General features: G+C 40.2%; 2 protein-coding genes across 3 annotated transcripts; one reads left to right on the top strand and one right to left on the bottom strand.

Moving 5' to 3' along the window:
* Positions 1-226: 226 nt before the first annotated feature.
* Positions 227-18285, bottom strand: slc26a1 (solute carrier family 26 member 1). Of its 2 annotated transcripts, none has more exons than XM_086300363.1 (8): positions 18020-18285; positions 7098-7581; positions 6804-7010; positions 4842-5088; positions 4506-4737; positions 3961-4144; positions 3193-3480; positions 227-3093 (listed from the first exon to the last, which is right to left on the bottom strand). In XM_086300363.1, exons 2-8 carry the CDS (start codon positions 7503-7505, stop codon positions 2512-2514), a joined length of 2148 nt encoding a protein of 715 aa, XP_086156489.1. In that variant the 5' UTR covers positions 7506-7581; positions 18020-18285; the 3' UTR covers positions 227-2511. The 2 variants fall into 2 exon arrangements, with proteins under 2 accessions (XP_086156489.1, XP_086156490.1); XM_086300364.1 differs by lacking the exon at positions 18020-18285 and adding an exon at positions 12050-12203.
* Positions 18179-20165, top strand: LOC147325719 (uncharacterized). Its single transcript, XM_086300365.1, has 3 exons — positions 18179-18317; positions 19034-19134; positions 19221-20165. The coding sequence occupies exons 1-3, from the start codon at positions 18179-18181 to the stop codon at positions 19494-19496; spliced, it is 516 nt and encodes a 171-aa protein (XP_086156491.1). The 3' UTR covers positions 19497-20165.
* The last annotated feature ends 763 nt before the right edge of the window (positions 20166-20928 follow it).

The raw sequence follows: 20928 nt of genomic DNA on the forward strand, positions 1-20928 counted from the left end.
TTTTGTATCTGTCTCTTTACTCCTTGCAGAGTAAGGAGATGGGATACTTATGTATCTAACTATCCAGATAAAAACAGAGTAGATGAAACAAGAGTCTGAATTGTACACGTAAATGCATGAAGGTCTAAATTTACTGTGACTACAACCTGATTTTCCAAAAAAAGTGTCATGTGGTAAAATGTAAATAAAAGCAAAACACAGTGATTTTTAAATTCTCAAAATCCTATACTTTATTCACAGTAGAACATAGAAAACATATCAAGTGTTTAAACTGGGACATTTTACTATTTCATGAAAAAATATTACCTCATTTTGAATCTGATGGCAGCAACACATCTCAAAAAAGACAGGGGCAACAAAAGGGTTGAAAAGTAAGTGCTAAAGTATTAAAAAGGAAAAAAAAACCTGGAGGAATATTTTGCAATTAAGGGTGTTGTAACACTGACCTGTTTTGTAACAGGTCAGTAATATGATTGGGTTTAAACCGAATCATGTTAGAGAGGCAGAGCTCACAAACACCAATCTGCAAAAAGCTGCATCTTTATAATGTGAAACAACTTCAGAATGATCTTCCTCAGTTACGAAGTATAAAGTACTGGCCATTGTAGGTTGAATACATGTTTTTCTATCAAAATGATAAGTAGTCTCTCTTTATATGACATCCTTTTGTTTGTTAACCAATTTTAATTAACAATAATATTAGTAATTGTAATAATAAATCACACCCACAGGTGTTTCTCTAAAGACACGGTTTAATCTAAGTGTTAAACATTAAAAAACATTTGATGATGTTGAACGTCAACGCTGTCTCTAAGACGAGAATCAAAGAAACTCCTGCTAAAAACAAAAGTCACTATCACGATTCCAGTAAAAAAAAAATCTTAGAAATGGTAGATGACAACATAAATGTATGAAAATGATGATTTTAAAAATTTACAGTTGTCTCATGTCCACATCATATTACAGTGACAGTTTTTCAACACTTCAGCCTAACATATCATTTTTTATTGACATAGATAGTCTCAGTTATTATTCATTTTTAAATTTTAAAGAAATTACCCAATTTCCTTCGGGGCCAATAACGTTTATTGAATTGAACTGAATTGAATTGAAAGATTTAAAGAGATCAAGGAAAATTGTGGTTTAGCAAAGATACGAGAGTGAGAATTTAACAATCAATGGCAGTGAATCAGTCCACGTTTATGGTATCACCTGTTGCCGTCGATTCAAGGCACCAGTTTTTGTTTTAATTTTCACCTGAGCAAAGTCCCCATATACATCTTAATCATATGTTACTATTTCTTTCCATGGTTTTTCCCCATTTGGGCCATTGGAACGGTCCAACAGTACTAGCATGTTGTAATGAACCCTCACCTAACCACACTGAGAAAAGCACATAGTCCTCGTGTGTCACGTATAACTTTCCTTCCTGGTGTCAGGAAAACTTTAACCAGCCTTTTATGAATGATTTAACGTCCAAGGTAATAGCTGGCACTTAGATAAATCTCTAAATCTGGATTCTACAACCCCGGGTTAAAGCCATTACGGACTTTGGCCAAGAGGTTCAAGGTATGTAAACTGAACTGACTTATCTTTCATTGCAATAAATAATACTTTCATATTGTGGCACATGTGTGTTGTACTAAAACTGCACACAGAGTATTAGCCAGAAACTGAGTGGAAACTAGCTTGGGAATGAAAAAAAGCAAACATCCATCCAGTTATACACTACAGGCAAGCATGCACAGATTCAGAGTTCATCAGTGCTTGCTCTGCTTTAACAGCTTATTTACTGATGTCACTAATGCTTTTTCAGGGGTAGCTCCTGAAAAAAATTCAGGTTCACTTAACTCTAGACTATGTAAAACTGTTGTCTGAAAACTAATTGCAAAAGTCTATATTCAGTCATTAGCACTGAAAAGTTAAAAAGCTACGTGTTTGTTTGTGTCGCTACTCCTCCAGCTCATTTCCTTTTCCTGCAAAGAGAAGACTTGACAGAACAAAACGAAACTGCTACTGACTGAGAACACCTACTGCAGCTCTTTTTGGACCACATTTTCTTCATCTTACTTGGAAAAAATATAATGACGTACACTTGAAAAAGATTTTAAAAATGCATGTAGTAAAGTTGGATTTCAAACCTTTACAATTTTTTTTACTTTTAAAAGCAGAAAATTTGTTATATTTTTTAAGCCATTTCTGTCTCATTGGTTTATCACTGGATATGTGTCTTCACCATATCGTTCATTTACTCTGGCTTGCGTTGCTCATTGCCAACTTGAATCCATTTTTTTTTATATCTTTGAAACAGAAGGCTTTGGATCAAATTTAATAGGCACAAAGCTTAAAAATATATTTTCCACTGTTTTCTAAAAAGAAGGGTTATAAAAAGCATCATAGAGCTATCTAATGCCCAAACTGATACTGCCTAAACATTTTTTCACAATACCAGTGGGAAATCAAACAGAGGAATGAACCGGGCACATCTTTTCTCTTTCTCCTCTGGCTCACCTACACCTCAGAGTCCTCTGACCTGCTCTCTGTGGCTGCAGCTGCCCTGTTAGCATGGACAACAGCAGCGTGAACTGTGTGAAACAGAAGGCTGCCCATGTCTTCGTCATTCTTACCAAAGAATTTTCCCTTCTGCAGGGTATCAATGAGTGAAGTGTTACAACAGGCAAGGAGCACACTCACGCCAATCCCTTTATATTCCTTGACCAGCCCTAGAAAAGCAGCCAAGCCTGCTGAATCTATGAAAGGGATTGCAGAACAGTCTAAAACTATTGTGTGAAACTCCAATTCTCTTTGGACCAGTCTCACTACAACATCTCCGTTATTTTTCTCTCCGTTCGCCTTGGCCTGCTTCGCAGACGCATCTTTGGCCTTCTTCTCTGCCTTTTTCCTTTTGGTCAGCTCAAAGAAGGGTTCGACTCCGACAGCTTTGTAGAGAGACTTGAGAAAAGACTCCTTATTGGCGTAGTACAAAGGAGCCTGGAAGCGGAATATTTGAACCCGAGATGGTGCCACAAGGTTCTTATACTCTTCCAAGTCCTCGTAAAAATCAGTGTCATCAACCCGGCCCAGGAGGGAGACCTGACATCAAACCCCAGAGTGTTGAGATTATTCACAATTACTTGAATCATTTTCCAATTATTAGTATAAGCATCATTTAAAATGACCTTATTTGCTTACCTTTGGATTTTGAGTCCTAAAGATGAAGCAGATCATGGAAAAGATTATTCCTACAAGGAGGCCCAGCTCCACACTGATCAGAGCCGTGGCTGACATGGCAACCAGCCAAACGATGGCGTCATTTCGGCTCGCACGCCACTTAGCCGGTACATCCCTGAACTTTCTCAGTGCCCCCCGAAGGCTAACAATTATGATACAAGCAAGCACACATTTCTGGAGAGCTTGGAAGAAAGGTGCAAAGAAGAGGAGGACAAGGAGGACTACCAGGGCACTGATCAGACTTGACACCTGGTGGAGATGGTAGAAGACAGACAGAGCTGATAGTTATGAAGAAATCAAATTACCACACAAATACTAACACCGCACACTTGACGTCAGGACAGACTTGAAAAAGGTTACAAGAAAATGTTTTCTCTCACAGGAAAGTTTGAGCAGGATAATAACGTGGAGGTCTGAGCTGTCACCAGTGATGAACCTAACCCTGGGTAATCAGACTAAGTCTTGGCAATCAGCAAAAAAAGAAAATAATCAATCTAATGGACATACATCAAAAAACATTCACATTTTTTGCAAAAAAGTCCATTTAGGTTAGGGTTAGGGTTATCACCAGTGATGACTTACAACTCAGAAGGTATTCCCCAAGGCATCTTTAGTACGTCACTTGCTTTCACCAGCAATTTCACAACTAAATGTAGTGAGAACACTTTTTTCCAAGATCTTCAAGTGAGAGATTTTAGACTATTCCTTCAGGTCAAAGAAGAAATGTACCTGTGTCTTGCAGCCTGTGGAGTCCTTCACCATTGTTTTTGCCAGTGCTGCACTGGTGGTGAATGAGTGGAAGAAGGAGGGAATGATATTACAGAAGCCGATAGCCAGCATCTCCTGGTTGGGACGAACGGTGTAGCCATGTTTCTTAGCAAACATTTCAGACAAAGACACCGTGAAGGCAAAACTACAAGACAAAAATAATATTTTTGGTGAATATTTAGGTTTTGCAAATTCATCTCACCTGAGGTCAGCATGTTTTCTAGCAACTTATCAAACATTATTTAACGGATCAAGAAGGCTTTTTAGAAAGTTCAGCAGTTTGAAGAATCTAACTTCCCATACCACTTTCCTTTAAAAAAGATACAAACAATAGAGGTGGAAATGACCTTAGGTGTGTGTGTTTTGAAAGGAAAGCCCAGTCAAAACTCAAAGTCGTGCATCCCGCCCAGACAATAATGTGGCTACTGATATGTATCTGTAATAACTAAGATTAGAGGCACATGTTCCTGCAAAGTCAACCTGCTGTTAAACTGGTTTCACTTTACCTAATGACTGCCAAAGGAATGGCATCCAGCACCACACGGGACATCAGACTAAAGCCGGGCAGCTGGGGAGGCATGAACCCTGTGGGGATGTGACCAGAAACGCTAGAGCCATAACGGCTGTTCAGCTCTCCAAAATGACTGGCTAGTGTAGCTCCGGCCACTACTACAAGCTCAGTGGGGAGAGGCATCTTCAGACGATCCTTATAGCGTTCCTGAATCTCCTTTGCTGCCACTGAAATAAAAATGTATTGTGAAATAAAAATCCATGTTAAAGAAAATTGTATTTTTCCAGGTTACATTATATTGATATTATATACGTATCCAAATGTGACTGACCTAATATTGAGATACAGATGGCACTAGTGATGAGGTCACACAGGTTGGTCTTGTGAATGTTGGAGAAGATGTTGAACCAGGTAACGACTACTGTGCCATAGCCCTGGTGACGTGGAATCTTTAAACCCAGGAGGTATTTAGCCTGCACGGTCAGGATGGTGAAGGACGCTCCGGTGGCAAAGCCATCGAGCATGGGAGCCGAAAGGTAAACTGAGACAAATCCCAGTCGAAACACTGCCATCAAAACCTGCCGAGGAGACAAGGATGTAGAGGAGAGAGAGAGTAAAAAAAAAAAAACATGCTGGTCTGTTAAGTGGCTGCAGGTGTTTTGATCGATTTGTGAAAAAGGTTCAAGTTAGAAGCATATAGAAACCAAAGTCCAGTGTGACGTGTGGAAATTTAAGCCCAAAAAGGAAAAGAATAAATACCAGAAAACTGGAAAAATTCTAATGCAATAGCTGTGAGATCATCATCATAATAATGACCCTTCCACAGAAACACATCGTCTAACTGTGCTGTATTATTTTACCATCCTTAATTAAAGCATTATCACTGTAGTCGGATGAAACACTTGGTCAGGCTGCATACATTGTGTGAAAAAGTAATTACTCCCTTGTTAAATCATGAATTAACTGTGATTGAGCCCATTTTTTGAAAAACCAAGTTCAATTACATTAGCTAAACCCTGACCTGATTACTAAGAAAAATGCAGAATAAAAAAAATACCTTCAATAGAACCTGTCTGACAAACTGAAGTAGGCTGAAAGAGCTAAAAATGAAATGTATCATGCCACAATTTAAATACATTTAAATAAACAGCTGAGAATCAAAGTCATTGATATCTATCAGGAAGTGTCATAAAGCCATTTCTAAGGGTTTGGTACTCTAGCAAACCACACACCATTATCCACAAATGGAGAAAGCTTGGGATAGTGGTGAACCTTCCCAGGAGTGAACGGCCTACCAAAATTACTCCAAGAGCACACTGATGACTCACCCAGGAGGCCACAGAAGAACCCAGACTAACATCTAAAGAACTGTCTCAGTTGCCTCAGTTAATGTCAGTGTAAATGATCCAACAATAAGAAAGAGACTGGGTAAAAATGGCATCCATGGGCAGTGAAAACCACTGGTGACCAAAAAGAGCGCAAAGGTTCATCTTATCCAGGTCGCTGCTCGTGCGGTCGACAGGCCAGTCAGCTGATTCTGATTATCAAACAACATCCTGACCATTCCAAAGATTTTGGGGACTTTTTGGAAGGTTTGAATCCCATTATATCTGGTATAAAACTACATCCGCATTTAATAAAGAACAGACAAATATGGTGGTGGTAGTGTGATGATCTCGGGCTGCTTTGCTGCTTAAGGATCTGGGTGACTTGCTGTAATTGATGGAACTGAATGAATTCTGTTCTCTACCAGAAAATTCTGATGGAAAATGACAAAATTAAGTTCTGGAGTAGCCTAGACTTAAATCAGATCGAGATGCTTAGCTAGGTTTAAATCGGTTATTCATGATCAAAACCCCCAATGTGGCTGATTTAAAATGATTTTGCAAAGAAGAGTTGGCCAAATTCTTCCACAGTGATGTGAAAGACTCATTGTCTGTTATTGCAAATGGTTGATTGCAGTTCTTGCTGCAAAGGACTGCAAAACCAGTTATTAAGTTTAGGGTCCAATTGCTATTTTGCACAGAGTCAGATAGATTTTAATAACTTTTTTTCTCTTTATTAAGTGAAATCAACGTTCGTAAAACTACATTTTTGTATTTACTCGGGTTATCTTTGTATAATAATAAAATATGTTTGACGATCAGAAACATGAAACTGCAACAAATCTGCAGAAAAATAAGAAAACAGGAAGAGGGCCAACACTTGTTCATAGCACTGTATCAGTGTGTGCATCTTGCCAACAAAGGTGCTTGAAAAACAGAATACACAGAAAAACAATTGTGCTCTTTACCTGGTAGACTCCAGCCAGGAATGTAACAGCAACAGCAATGCTGATGGCGTAACACTCCTTCCCACACTGCATACCCATTAACTCCACAGTGTGAACTTTAGTGACTGTGAGGTTTATGCCCAGTGTATCATTAAGGACATCAATATTAGACACTGCTGAGTCCTCACTGAGGTCAAAACCTGCCTTGAACACCTCCCTATCCACCACCTGTAGAAAAAAGAAAATGACAACATAAAATCTTTAGCTGCATGCTTAACATGCACGTGGGAGATTGACCAGATTCTGATTTATTACCTGTCCAATCATGAGGCTCATGAGGCTGAAGATGCCTACAGACACATGCCTGGATGTCCCCATGAGGAAGTAGATGATGTTAGCATAAAACGAGGTGTATAGGCCATATATGGGCTCCACCCCTGCCAGCAGGCAGTAAGCAATGGCCTGTGGTACCAAGATGATACCTACAATCATCCCAGACATCACATCACCCCAGACATACTCTTTAATGTTGTATTTAGGCAACCAGCGCATCACAGGGAAAAACCCTGACAGGGTGGATCGGATTCTGGGCACAGAGCAAGTTACAGCTTGCTTCAGCTTTGATTTAAGGACTGACACTGCAGGCTTTCGCTGGCGAACTTGTCGCTCCAAGAGAATGGGTATGGCCGGTGGGGTTTCTGTGGTGTTGGCAGCTTCCTCCATGGTCTCAGAGAGGAAGAAGAGGGAGCACAGTGTAAGGAAAAGGGAAGCGTTGACGATGAAGTGGTCAGCTTTGCTCCTGCGAAAGAGAGGGACAAATACAGTTTTATATCCAGTGATTCCTACTTGAGTGCATTGTTTGTAACTTTGAGATCTAACAAATTTGTTGACGGCTGTCAGAATGGTCCATTTAAACCATTTTCATCCAAAAGTTCAGCTTGGACTCCATCTTTTAAGGATTCCTTAAGTCACAGTTCTCATGACATGCAAATGCTGTTCTCTGTAACGGTCCCACGTTTTTGTGATGACATAGTGTAATTTTGCTGATGTTTTTTCTTTGTGCATTCTTCCACGTCCTTTAAACTGCTGATTCAGAGCTCTGTGTGAGAACGTTCACTCGGGGTTATGAATTAACTTAACACTATCTTTCTTTGTAAATAAACTAACAACAGGGCAAGGGTTAATTAGCTCCATTGAAAATCCATGACAAGATGTGCCATTAAGTTAAACTTCCTCACTGTCTAGAAGCAAACATACCACACACACACACACACACACACACACACACACGATTTAAATACAATATGGACAAGGTTAAATTGTGATATGATGTAAGGCACAAGTGAAACATAGCTTATCTTATACCCCTACACTCTTTAATTGTGGCTATGCTGGGGTTGAGTGGGGGCAAGGTTACTGAAGACCAAAGCGATGGGAAATTACTGACAATGGCCTTATAAACACAGAACAAAACATGACTGCAGTCGTTATAAAATGATCCCTGGTGCTGGTTTTGGAAAAGAGAAATATAAATGGAAAGGAAAGCCCATATGTTGGATAGACCTATCCAGTAGTGCCTTTCCCCCCCAATAATAGCTAGAAAAGACTCCAGCCCCACATGCAACTCTAAATTGAGTAAGGGGTTAAGAAAATGAATGAGAAAACTAAGGTTTGTCTAGTTGGAAGCTTGCATTCATTTGAGTTTACTTCGTCATATCTAACATTCCAATAGTTTAGTGAATTCACTCATGTGCAAACCATTACAGCTCCCAGTAGATGAAGCCTAATGACTGTGGTGAATTTCATATTTTGACCTAGTGCAACACTGAGTTAACATTTGGTATTTTTAGTGAAATTTCTTAAAAACTATTACCATGAAAATTGTTTCAGGGATTCAAAGGACAAAGCCTAATCTTACAGCTATCATGTATGACTTATCCTTATCCTTATATTTTATAGCCTCCAAATATGTGAGATTCCCAGACAATAATCCAAATGTGTTTTGACACATTTGTTCAATGAAACGTTTGATCAAATATGAATGAAATTTGCAACAGCACTTACATCATCAGGTCATTTTAGCAATATTTTAACCATATTTGATACACTTCAAGCACTTTTCTGCCTCAAATCTACTGCCAATTTAGAATCACCAATTAAGCTAGCTCACATTTCTCTGGACTGTGAGAGGAAACCTTAAGGACAAATATGCAATCTCAGCACAGAACCAGGGAATGTCTTGCTGTGAGACAATAGAGCTAACAACTGCACAAACATGCAGTCCAAATGCCTGCAGAACTTGTGTTTTGCGCTGTTTAGCATGCTAAAACTAGCCATGATGAAAATAAAATTGAAATTGTCAGTATGAGCTTGCTAGATTCTTTTTATTATCACCTAGCTTAAAGTAGGCATGAAACACTATACATACTACGCTTTAGTACATGAATTCTAACTCTAAAATTTGTCATAGGTTTTCAAGTTGCAGTGAAACTGGGTCAAAAGTGTCTAAATGTAGCATAGCAACATATTTGTCCCAAAGCACAGAAGGTCACGAGGTGGTTGATGGGCTAACTATTACACCACATACAATAACTAACTCAAAATAAGTCAAATTAAACAAAAAAAAAAAAATGCTTTAGGTACTGTTTTTGGTGACAGGGATGAATGAAAAAAATTATCCACTATCTATACAGATGCTGCTATAGCTCACCTGGTTAAACAGTGTGATTCTGAAGTGCTGTACTGTATGCTTGTAAGTTTTCTCCCCAACAAAAACAAAAAGGTCGACGAAACGTCGTCACCTGCAGATGCCTTTGGTTTCATTCTATAATACTGGACTTATTTTTCTACAAGGTTTGAACTTTGAGAGTGTTTAAACGAGAGAAAGTGTGAAAATGTTCATGCCTGTCTGAGAAAAGTGTATAAAGTGTGTAGTGAGGGGTTTTACAGCCTTAAGACAGCTATAGTAATTGTAAAAAATAAAACTGGCTACTTCGCAGATTTCACTCATTGCGGGTTATTTTTAGAACATAACTCGAGGGACCGCTGCAATAAATCATAATTAAACTGTATTGTCCCTTTTTAATCATTGCTTCTTAAGCAGCAGACGGTCCATTATCGCTGGCTAGCTATTTCATAAATGAGGACTATGTGGAGGACAGGGTTTTTTGAGCTAGGTGTATTAGTAGGCCACTCTATGTTTGATTTTTCTTCCTTCAATGTCATCAGGATCAGGATCAGCTCTGACCTATAAGCAAAGCATTATGATTTCACAGTTTTACAGGCTTATTAGTTACTCAGCATTTTGACTGCATAGGTCTTGACATTTATTGGAATGAAGCCTCAATACTATTTACTGAAGTGTTAAATTAACCAAACCTCTAATTTTTAAAAAACCTTTTTGTTCTAAATATCTAGGGAAGATTATCAGAGCTTTGTCGCTTGTAAACACATAATGTTCAACTAGCTTTTAAAAGCCATTACAGTTGCACCGAGTATAATTTATATATAGATATTAACTTGTCAGCACATTCCTGGTGTTCAACAATACAGTAGCAGCAGCGCTGCAGCTAAGATAACATGTCTCAGAAACCATAAAAAAAACCAAGTGACATATAATCTGTCTGTGCCATCAGAACGCTGACATGTGCTGTGATTTACTGTAGACTTCCTGTGGCAGCGCTGGCTGTTATGTAGTCAATGGCTTGATAGGAATTGTTTATCTTTTATATATTTGCTGTTTTTGTTTCTGATTAGTTTTGCTCATATTTAACTTTTATGTTGCTTTTTATTAAACTCGCTGTCTCTGGGTAGTTTTGTTTAGCGAGCAAAAACTGTTCAGGCAGCACAGAATCGGCTCCTTTGAAGCAACAAACAAGTCTATGTTCATGTGGGTATCATAAATCTCACCTGAAGTTTCTAACTGATAGAAGTGACAGGAGATAAATTGTGACCGTTCTCATTGACGAAAAACACATAAAAAGAAATCAAGAGCTGGCTTGCTGTTTGCTTGGTAGCTCACCCCCGCCAGCAGATACAATCTGTAAAGATTAACTGCTTTGAGGAATAGAACTCACACTGAGGACCCAAACAAATTTAGTTCATTTAGTTCAGTGTCAGCCCCGAAAAGCACCGAAACCAACTGATTGAAGGTGTGACAGTCAGCCGTTTCTAATCAAAGTTTTCTGCCTTTAATCATGTGATGAAAGCACTTCTCAGCTGCTTAGAATTCACCTTGGAGTCCATCCCAGCTGTCATTTAATCTCAAAATATAAATTTGTGTATACCACAAAAAGTGACTAAATTATGCCAGGTCTGCATATTATGTGCATACGCAGAAACTTTCATAGTATTGCAGTGACCTAAAGTACACAGATAGAAAATGTGGCATTCCACATAATGAGCACTAAATCTGAGGTCTTCCAAAGCCAACAGTCCTTCTGCAGGCAACTTGTGTTGAAGCTAACCTCAAGTCAGAGAACCGGCATTTTTGCAAGTCATTACACTCGTTTAAGTCAGGCTCCAGAATTGTTTCACACAGATGTGATGTCAAAAATGACAGCGAGGATAACATCTAGAGCAGCGGTCCCCAACCCCCGGGCCTCGGACCGGTACCGGTCCGTGAGTCGTTTGGTACCGGGCCGCGAGAGTTGAGGCTCAGGTGTGAAATGTATGGTTTTCAGGGTTTTTATCAGTTTTTAGCGTTATTTTGTTATCGTTTTTATCGTTAACTCGGTTTTCCTGGGTCTTTTCACGTGTGTTATGAATAAATCTTCTTTTCTTCGGTACCGGTACTAGTTTTATTTTGTTGTATTTATCCGCGACACCTTAAAGGCCGGTCCGTGAAAATAATGTCGGGCATAAACTGGTCCGTGGCGCAAAAAAGGTTGGGGACCGCTGATCTAGAGAGAAAAACACTGAGTAAGCTAAATTGTCACACAACCGCTCCATGCCAGCTTAGCGCAGTAGGTGTAATTTATCATTAATACCGCTGAAACATCTCTAATCTGAAATGGGTGGAACTAAATAAAACACCTTTCTCTGTGGTGTTCAAAACCTTTGCAAATGGGGAATAAATAATTACAAAAACTCCTGAAATAACACAGACATCTGTTCCCTGCAGACTAACTACTCTCACTATAAAGAACAACTTTGAACTGTGCTTCCCAGTGAAAAACAAACTCAGCTTTCAAAGCCAGAATTTCCTCTACGTCCAAATCCAAATTCATAGAAAAGTTCCAGTCAGTGAAATTTAATAATGTACTCACCTGTAGAGTCACTGGCACAACTACAAATAGCCGTCTTCACTGTGTCATATTTAAGTCAACTCTGAGTGTATTTTTCTCTTCCTGTCCTCAAATCTCAGATGTCATGCAAGCAGTCAGACCAGTCGATGTGAGAGCTGAATGTATATGGTGAGATAAGAGCAGCGCTTTGTTCCCTCCCTACTGGGTTGATAGCTGGGAGTGGGTGGGTCTTGTATTTATATGCAAGTGTGTTTGTTGGCAAGAGGTTAAATTGAGTCAATTTTTTACTGGATCACAGTGTTTATCCACTCTGTTGGATGGCTCGGGCCGTGATTGTGTTTGCAATGTTAAAATGGACCTAGACTCTGTGTCAACATATCCATAGTATTTAAATATATCTTGTAGACAGAGTGGATTACAAGGCAAACAGAACCTAAGGTGTGACAAGCAGAGAATTGCTGCTGGGAAACAGCTTTCCTTAAAATAAACTCATGTCACCTGTGAGTTAAGTGGTCTTTGCATAATGATTTAAACAATGATTTGTTCCTATATGACTGGATTAAAAAACACAAAGCACACACAGAATGAGTAACATTGCACCAATAGCGTATTAATGAATTAGCACCTTAATCTAATCTGAGGTTATATCAGCTATTTTATAAGGTACAAGGTTCGGTAATTGATTAAAGTTCCTAATAGACACACATATAATCATTTAAAAATAATTCAGTATTGTGTAATATAAAGAAAAATCTGACATGGTAGTATTTTTTTTTCATCAAAGCACATTTAATTAGGATTTACAATAAATATGGTATTTGTGCTTCCGGATAAAAAGGCATTAGTATCTTACTAACCAATTTACATGTGTTTTTTTCAAGTCATAGGCAACTGCAGGTGTCAAATTGCTTCATTAGCATGTAAATCTTCCACAGAGATTGTGAATCCCTGTCACTAGAGAAGGGAAGGCAACACTTTGCCTACATTTGTCAGAGATCTTGATGAAAATAAACATATACATACTGTTTTACAAGGCGTTACCTGCTTCGCGAAAGCTGTAAAAGCAAAACCAAAAAGGCACCTGGGAGGTGGAAAAACAAATTCAGCAGTCAAAATGTGCCAACATAACATTTAGCAGCAGTGCGCACGAACACTGAAAACTTTCAGTTTTAGTGCATTGACTGAATATTGCAGAGAAACTGTGACACACCAGCCCTTTACAAGCTGAGGAACCTATACTGACTCAGTAGCTGTGTTACTGATTGAATCAGTAGCTTTTTAAAGGCGATCTCGCCTGATGGGGGACTGTGAGAGTTGCTCCAGGCTCAAATGAAATCACTCGGTTACTCTGGTTAAAATCTTTCTAAAACGATCAGGAAAACAGTCCTGGTATCTTTGCACTGAGCTTATTACACTTTAACAGGTTAAACCAGCATTTCTTAACAGCTATGCAGCTGTTCCACTTCATACCTCATCACTATATTCCAAGGCAGTGCACTGTGAAGTGTGAGGTCGTGTGGATGAGCAGTTGTTATATTTCAGCTTAATCTGTTTTATATTAGCAGCTCATTCCAATAAGCCTTTGCATGTGAGATGTTTATGAAACATTGGTGAATTGCATTGTACAGAGTCTGCAAGTGTGGCATTAAGCATTTATTAAATAAACTCAATCACAATCCTGGGACACCAACTGATCTCAGCGTTATTGCACATCAGCTAACAGCTGTCCTGATGCCTTTTCACACATCCACTTGGTGAATCTAATTTAGGTCCAATATTTAAGCTGTCTTAATGCTGCCGTGCATTTGCAAGCCAGCCCGGTCCTGCTCTAAATGATGTTTCTGACCTAATCAGATAATCACAGTATCAATTGTCATTGATGCTTGTACCTGTCGCTTTTTCTTGGTCTCAGCTGGTCTTCTGATCAAATTAGTGGTTCGCTTTGCATTTTAAAGTTTCCATGGACAAGATACAGAGTCTGAATATGACAGGTGTTTGATGGCACAGAAGTTCTGTATGAATGGTTGAACCTTAAATGTAGTAAAAAGTGATTTGAGTTCACAGAGTAGAAAAACATTTAATAGAATATTGGGAAAAATAACGTTTTCGTAGGACCTTGATTAATCGATCAAATGATTAACAGATCGTGAGTTTGACAGTACCAGCGTTCAGTTGCTGTATGTGTCTTGGGAGTATGAAAAGGGGAATATTGGCAATTAATGGCCCATGCTTACACAGACATTCGGGTGTGTCTAAATTTATCTAAACTGACAGGTGAAAAATATTCAAAATAGTTGCCAGTCTTCCCAGGTGTGGATGTCCCAGCAAATCTACCCCAAGGTGAGATCACAGAAATTGCCAAAAAAAACCCAAACAAAAGCTACATTTCAGACTCTGCAAACTATTTTATTACATCAATGTAGGACTGTAAACCTCAATACAATTGGGTAGACAAAACAGAAAGCTGAACATGACATACTGCTAATAAAACCATTTAATAGCCACACTTTGTCACATAGCTAAATTCAACATCCAAACAGCCTCCAGGGATGTTTTGCTGTTTCTGTTGCACCTGTGACCGAGGGTTTCTAATATGAAGATAAATGCTTGGCAGGGCACGAGGGGCCAAAACTATTAAGCCCATTTTGAATGAAGAATTTCTATCTAAATGTGGACTGAACAAACCCGAGGATATCATTAATGAGAAAAACGATAATGGGGGGAAAAGCAATTGGTAAAAGCACTTTACCATGGAGTAGAATAAAGAAAACACTAAGTAACCTTATGAAACTGATAGTGTACTTATGATAGTTACATAAGTAAACCAATAAAACAAATCATCAGTCTGTCATCTCATAGTAAGAAGACTCTAGGTTTAAAGCTGTTCAAAGACATGACCGTCAGGTTATCTGATGATTCCAAAATACCTGGTGGCGTTCATGGATTGGTTATTTGAATCTGTGTTATCCTGTTAAATAAAATACTAATACTACTAATAATAATGAATTAATTATGAGAGAGTTAAGCCAAGGGTAACAGAGCCTTCATGCATTGAGTACATGAAATCCACAGAATTCCACAGGAATAAATTGGCATCCAATAAATGTTAAATGTCCAAATGTAGCTGTACAGGACCTAATGCTAACAATCAACATAAAACATGTGTTACGACAATTACAGTGCTGTGCAAAAAAAACTCTTCTTGAGCAACCCTTCATTTCTTTATATTTTGCTTCCAAGGAGCCAGACTTTCTTGTGATTTTTAAAAATGGTTGTGAGCAGGCTTTCTGAAGGTCCTTCAGAGTTCTTCTTTAAACATTGGCTGCTTTTTCACTGACTTTCAATCCAATCTTTGCACTGATAATTTTCAGAGGAAACCGATTTGTTTGTTAAGCTACTTATCACTGACATTTGAATCATTCAAACTTAAAAAACACACCTGAGTCTAACCAGTGTTGTTTCTACACATAAAAAGAACCAATTTTAAATTATATCTTTAGGAACTTTGTTACAAACATTCTCAATTTGGTCACTTTTCTTTTTGTTCAATCTCCAAATAATGTCAAAGAAAGTGGCAGGCCTAAAACTATCTGTAGCAGATGAACAGTATCTGAAATTCATGACCTTAAGAAACAAGAAAAAAGACTGGACACCGGGGCGGATCTAGAGAAATTTTCTTAGGGTGGCATGGAAATCAGATGGGGTGGCAAAATCAAAGCAATTTCTTCACACGTATGCAGGTGTTACTTCTGTAATAAGTACTATATATGGTTAAAATACATCAAATAGAGCAAGTATAACCAGTCTTCATATAAATATAGTCTGTAACTTTCTTATTGGTTTCAGCCCAGATAATTAGACACTCAATTATATAAAAAGGTGAATTTTGAGTACTGTATAATCTATGTAATAAATAAACATGTAGCCCAATAAGAATAAAATCAAGAAAGCTACACAACATGAGGTGGATCAGTTAGAAATACAAGTCTAACTAGAAGTTAGTTGTGACAAGGCGTTACCTGCTTCGCGAAAGCTGTAAAAGCAAAACCAAAAAGGCACCTGTGACGTCATACTTTTGCGACTTCGGGAAAAACCGGCGTAAAACAAAAAACTGTACTTAAGCTGCGTGAAACCGCCTCTGTCCGCCGATCAACTGACCCTGACCCTAACCCTAACCCTTTAATAAACAGTAAGCAGAATTGATATTGTCCTTGCAACATTGGAATTTCATAAATGCACAAATGGCTTGGCACGCAAAGGAATAACGTCACAACAATGTGATTGGTCACTTGCAATGTTGAACCTGGAACAACATTTTCATGATGGTCTGGGAACAACACCAACACGAGGATATCAGATCATCCTTCCCTCCCCACAGCCTGGACCTGAACATTACTGAGGCAGTTTGGGATCATGCTGACAGAGAACAGAACAAAAGACAGTCAATATTAATTAAAAAGCTATAATGTTTGTTCAAGAAGTCTGGAGAACTTTTCCTGAAGACGACTTCAAGAAATTACAAGAAAGCTTGCCAAAGAGGGTTCAGGCTGTGTTTAAAGAATAAAGATGGTCAAACCAAATACTGACTTTCAAGTTTGTTAGCAATGTACAAACTCTGTTTTTGGATAATGTACCGTATTTCCGTGTAATTTTGCCCTTTAGAAAAATCCTTGTACTTATTTCCCACTTTAGCTAAACAAAATGACACAAGAGCACTCTGAGTGCACACTGCCCAAGAGTTATACTAAAACAGTGATGTTTATGATGTTTTTATTACAACATGCTGCCGTTAGTCTGTTTTTATTACAACATGTTGCTGTCTGACCCATGACTTTGAAACATTACATACCATATTGTTGTATTTTATTATCTTTACCTCTGTGATTGGAGCCGAGTTGCTCTCTCCATGCTGTACATGCTCGCTCCATATTTGTGATAGATTACTCGATTTTTTTTGTCTAGGTGAACTTTGACCTTGTTCACTAACAATGAAGTTCAAGGTCAAATGCTTAGCCCGTCAGGGTATTCATGTCTCCCACGGCCTAGTATATTGTCATTAAATTTGAAGACAATGATTAAAAACACTGTGGGTAATATAATGTTTTTACTGATTTTCACATTTGGTGTGACCTTGATTGGTTTCACCAAAATTAAATCAGCTTGAGCTGTTACTGACAAAGTTTGAACATATCTTAAAAACTGAGCACACTAGACTGCTAACAAACAAACATACAGACAAACAAACATGACCGATTACGTCCTCCCTGCCTCAGGGGTGTGAATGAGGGGTGGCTAAATCATAGTATTTATATGTTGTTTTAACAACAAAGGAGCTCTGAAGAAGTTTTTAAAACTCTAAACTTGATGTAGTTATAGTCAAAACCTTCAAGAGTAAGACCAAAGAAATGTAATCAGGTGTTGAAATTCTCCAGTGAAACAGTGCAATGATAACATAATTGGAATATGTCAAACTTTTTAAGATTCTGTAGCTTTTTTTTTTTTTTCAGATTAATTGTTCCTGAGGGACAAACATGCAAATTTTGGCACAGATTGTTTGTTATCTGCTTGTTGCTGTTATCTAAATAAGTCTGCAAGGGATAATAAATAGGGCTGAAATTCACAGTAAAGGACACTGTGTCTCTCTGTGTGTGCAAGTGTGTGGGTGTGTCCCTCAATGCATTATATGCTAGACTGAATGGCATATTTGTCAGTGAGATGTGGTAATTTGCTTCTTTATCTTCACTCAGTCACTATTGCGCTGTTGATATTGCACTCGTCTTTGAAGTGACAGTTTCTTCAGTCTTGTAGCATTTGTTTGTCTCTTTCAGTAAAGACCCTTATCTTTTTCCATCTGAAAGGATTACTGCACTGCCCCTTTAAATCCACCGGCAGCATGCATATGTCTGCAAGCCTGCTCCACCATCTACATGCTTCATCATGCTTTTCGGACACAGTCTTGGTTAAACACAAGCAATGTGAGGCAGGACTTACCCAGAGCGAAAGAGCTTGAATGTGTCCTGAAGGCAACACTGGCCATAACTCCCTGAGTCCTGCCTCCTCGTTCACTATCAGTCTGTTTTCCTCTGTACTGTTGTCCACTTTGCTGCTTGCTGACAATATCTGGCTTCTTCCTGCTTCCTACTGCAAAGCATGATGGGAGCAGCAGCCCCTCTTGTCCTTGGCAGCCTGTTGTCCGTGGAGAAGAGCCTGGCGGGGGGATGGGGAGAGAATATGAGAGAAGGAGAGAGTGAGAGAGAGGAACCGTTGTCTGTGGATGATGGAAACCATGGTAACTAAGCTCCTGCTAGTGCGTGTGTGTGCATATTAGTAAAGATGATGCATTTTGAGTATAAAATTTTATCATATTTCAGTATTATCATAAGGGAACAAACAAATCCCGTTCTTTCCTATTCAGCTCATAAACACAGCTCATATTTACACTGTCATTAATTTAACGATTAATGATGTCTTTTAAATCAGCGGTCTCCAACCTTTTTTGCGCCACGGACCGGTTTATGCCCGACAATATTTTCACGGACTGGCCTTTAAGGTGTCGCGGATAAATACAACAAAATAAAACTAGTACCGGTACCGAAAAAAAGAAGATTTATTCATAACACACATGAAAAGACCCAGGAAAACCGAGTAAACGATAAAAACGATAACAAAATAACGCTGAAAACCGATAAAAACCCTGAAAACCATACATTTCACACCTGAGCCTCAACTCTCGCGGCCCGGTACCAAACGACTCACGGACCGGTACCGGTCTGAGGCCCGGGGGTTGGGGACCGCTGTTTTAAATAACAGATAAAAATATTCTGTGCCTCTCATGATCATCTGGAAAAGGGGCAGAATTATGCTCATTTCCTGCTTTAAGAGCTTAGTGTTGTGATTAGTGTGATTCACTATGTGAAACAAGCTGTTTTAGCTCCCTTCTCTCTTGCTTTTGTCATGGTCCGGGTGAATACGGGGTGTTTCCACTCTGCTGGGCTCCACCTTCAGACGGAGACTCCAATCAGCTTCCACACCTGGTTCCAATCAAGTCACCTGCATATAAGACCAGCGTTCACGACAGACCCCTGCCAGATCTTCTGCTAACACATGTTAGTGCTAGGCCGCCAAGCCCTTGCGAGAACTCTGGATTACTGTTTTTTCTCCTCACCGTGTTTTCTTTCCTTTTTCGCCATAGGACCCATCTGCCTGCCTCCCTGCTCAGCTCCCCACTCCAAGCCTATTCTGGATCTGCTTTGGACACTCCTCACCCGGAACCCCCTGGACACTCCCTCCTCGATTGACACTCCAAATCTGCAACGCTGACTTCACACCTCCCTCCAAGCCGCTGCCCCCTTTCTCCATTCCCCCGGATCCCTCTGTGGAATCCAGCCCTCAGAGTTTCTCGTTCACAGTCTTGCCTCACAGTTTTCCGCTCATAGCTTTCACAGTTCATAGCATGCATAGGTTATAGCATTCTTAGTTTTCTGTTTTGTAACTTCGCTCAGCTCTGTAAATAAACTCTGTGCTCACGCCCGTTTTGCCTCCCTCTGTGTCTGCATTTGAGTCCACACCCACTGCCTGGCCCTCTCGGCCGTAACAGTAAGATCTGGCCACAATATGGACTCAGCAGACGCAGAGCGGACCGCCATTCAGAAACAAGGCGCCATCCTAGGTCACCACGAGCAATCCATTCAATATCTCCTGGCTTCGCAGAAAGACCTTGGTGAGGGACAGGCTAAGATCTTTGCTGCCCTGGAAGCCCTACAAGCTAACCTCACGCCCGTGCCGCGTCCCGCCCCCGAACCCGCGGTCCCCGCACAAGTCACTCAGCCGTCTGCTTCGTCCCCCGCCTCGGCTTCCGCGCTCCAGAGCCCGAATCTTTTTCTGGGGATCCGGGGAGCTGCACGGGGTTCCTGCGTCAGTGCGACCTGGTATTCGGCCGCTCACCGCGCACCTTCGTTGACGACGCCGCTCGGGTTTCCTATTTCATAGGGAAATTACGGGATCGTGCTCTAAGATGGGCGGAAGGATACCTGTCAAGCCATCCCTTGCAAGCCTGCTCCTACGATAACTTCCTGGGTGAGTTTAAAAGGACATTCGCTCATCCTGTCTCTGAGGGCAGTTTGGCCCGCAAGTTGTTAAAGTTGCGCCAGGGTCGCCGCAGTGTCGCTGATTACCTCATAGACTTCCGTACGGCCGCCGCGGAAACGGGGTGGCCGGATCACGCGTTGCAGGGAATATTTCTACAGTCCCTGAATGATAACATGAAGGATCAGCTTGCTTCTCGGGATGAGCCCGCTACGTTTGAGGAGCTAGTCTCCCTTTCTCTCCGTATTGACAACAGGCTGAGAGAGAGGGAGTATGAAAGGAACTACAAACCCCAACGTTCCCTCCTCCGTCCACTTCCGTGTTCGGCGGTGCCAGCTCCACCCATAATGCAGTTGCCTGTGTCGGTTGCCTCTCCCCCCGTCGTAGACACGGTGCCGGAACCGATGCAGATAGGCCGCGCTCAGCTGACGCCGGAAGAGAGAGAGCGTCGTTTTCGTGCACGCGCGTGTTTCTATTGCGGGTCAACCGAACATTTAATCGCAGCATGTCCTAAGAGGGGAAAAGGGCCAGCCCGCCAGTAGATTCGGGGATACGGGTGGGCGGTTCTCTTAGTGATGACAAACCCCGTTTGCTTCTCACAGTCAGTTTAGTTATCAACCGTGTCATGCACTCCCTTCAGGCTCTGGTCGACTCCGGGTCGGAGCAAAACCTAATTAGTTTTGACTACGCCACACAGTTAGGGTTGCACCTGGTGCCGTTAGACCCGCCTATTTCAGCGAGAGCACTCAATAACCAGGTTTTTGCACAAATAACTCACCACACAGAACCAGTGACTGTAATCACTTCAGGTAATC

The sequence above is a fragment of the Aulonocara sp. 'chitande type north' Nkhata Bay genome, linkage group LG7, assembly GCF_057382095.1.
Source record: "Aulonocara sp. 'chitande type north' Nkhata Bay isolate Kocher_YH1m ecotype deep benthic linkage group LG7, A_spYH_male_GT1.1, whole genome shotgun sequence".
Classification (NCBI taxonomy): Eukaryota; Metazoa; Chordata; class Actinopteri; order Cichliformes; family Cichlidae; genus Aulonocara; species Aulonocara sp. 'chitande type north' Nkhata Bay.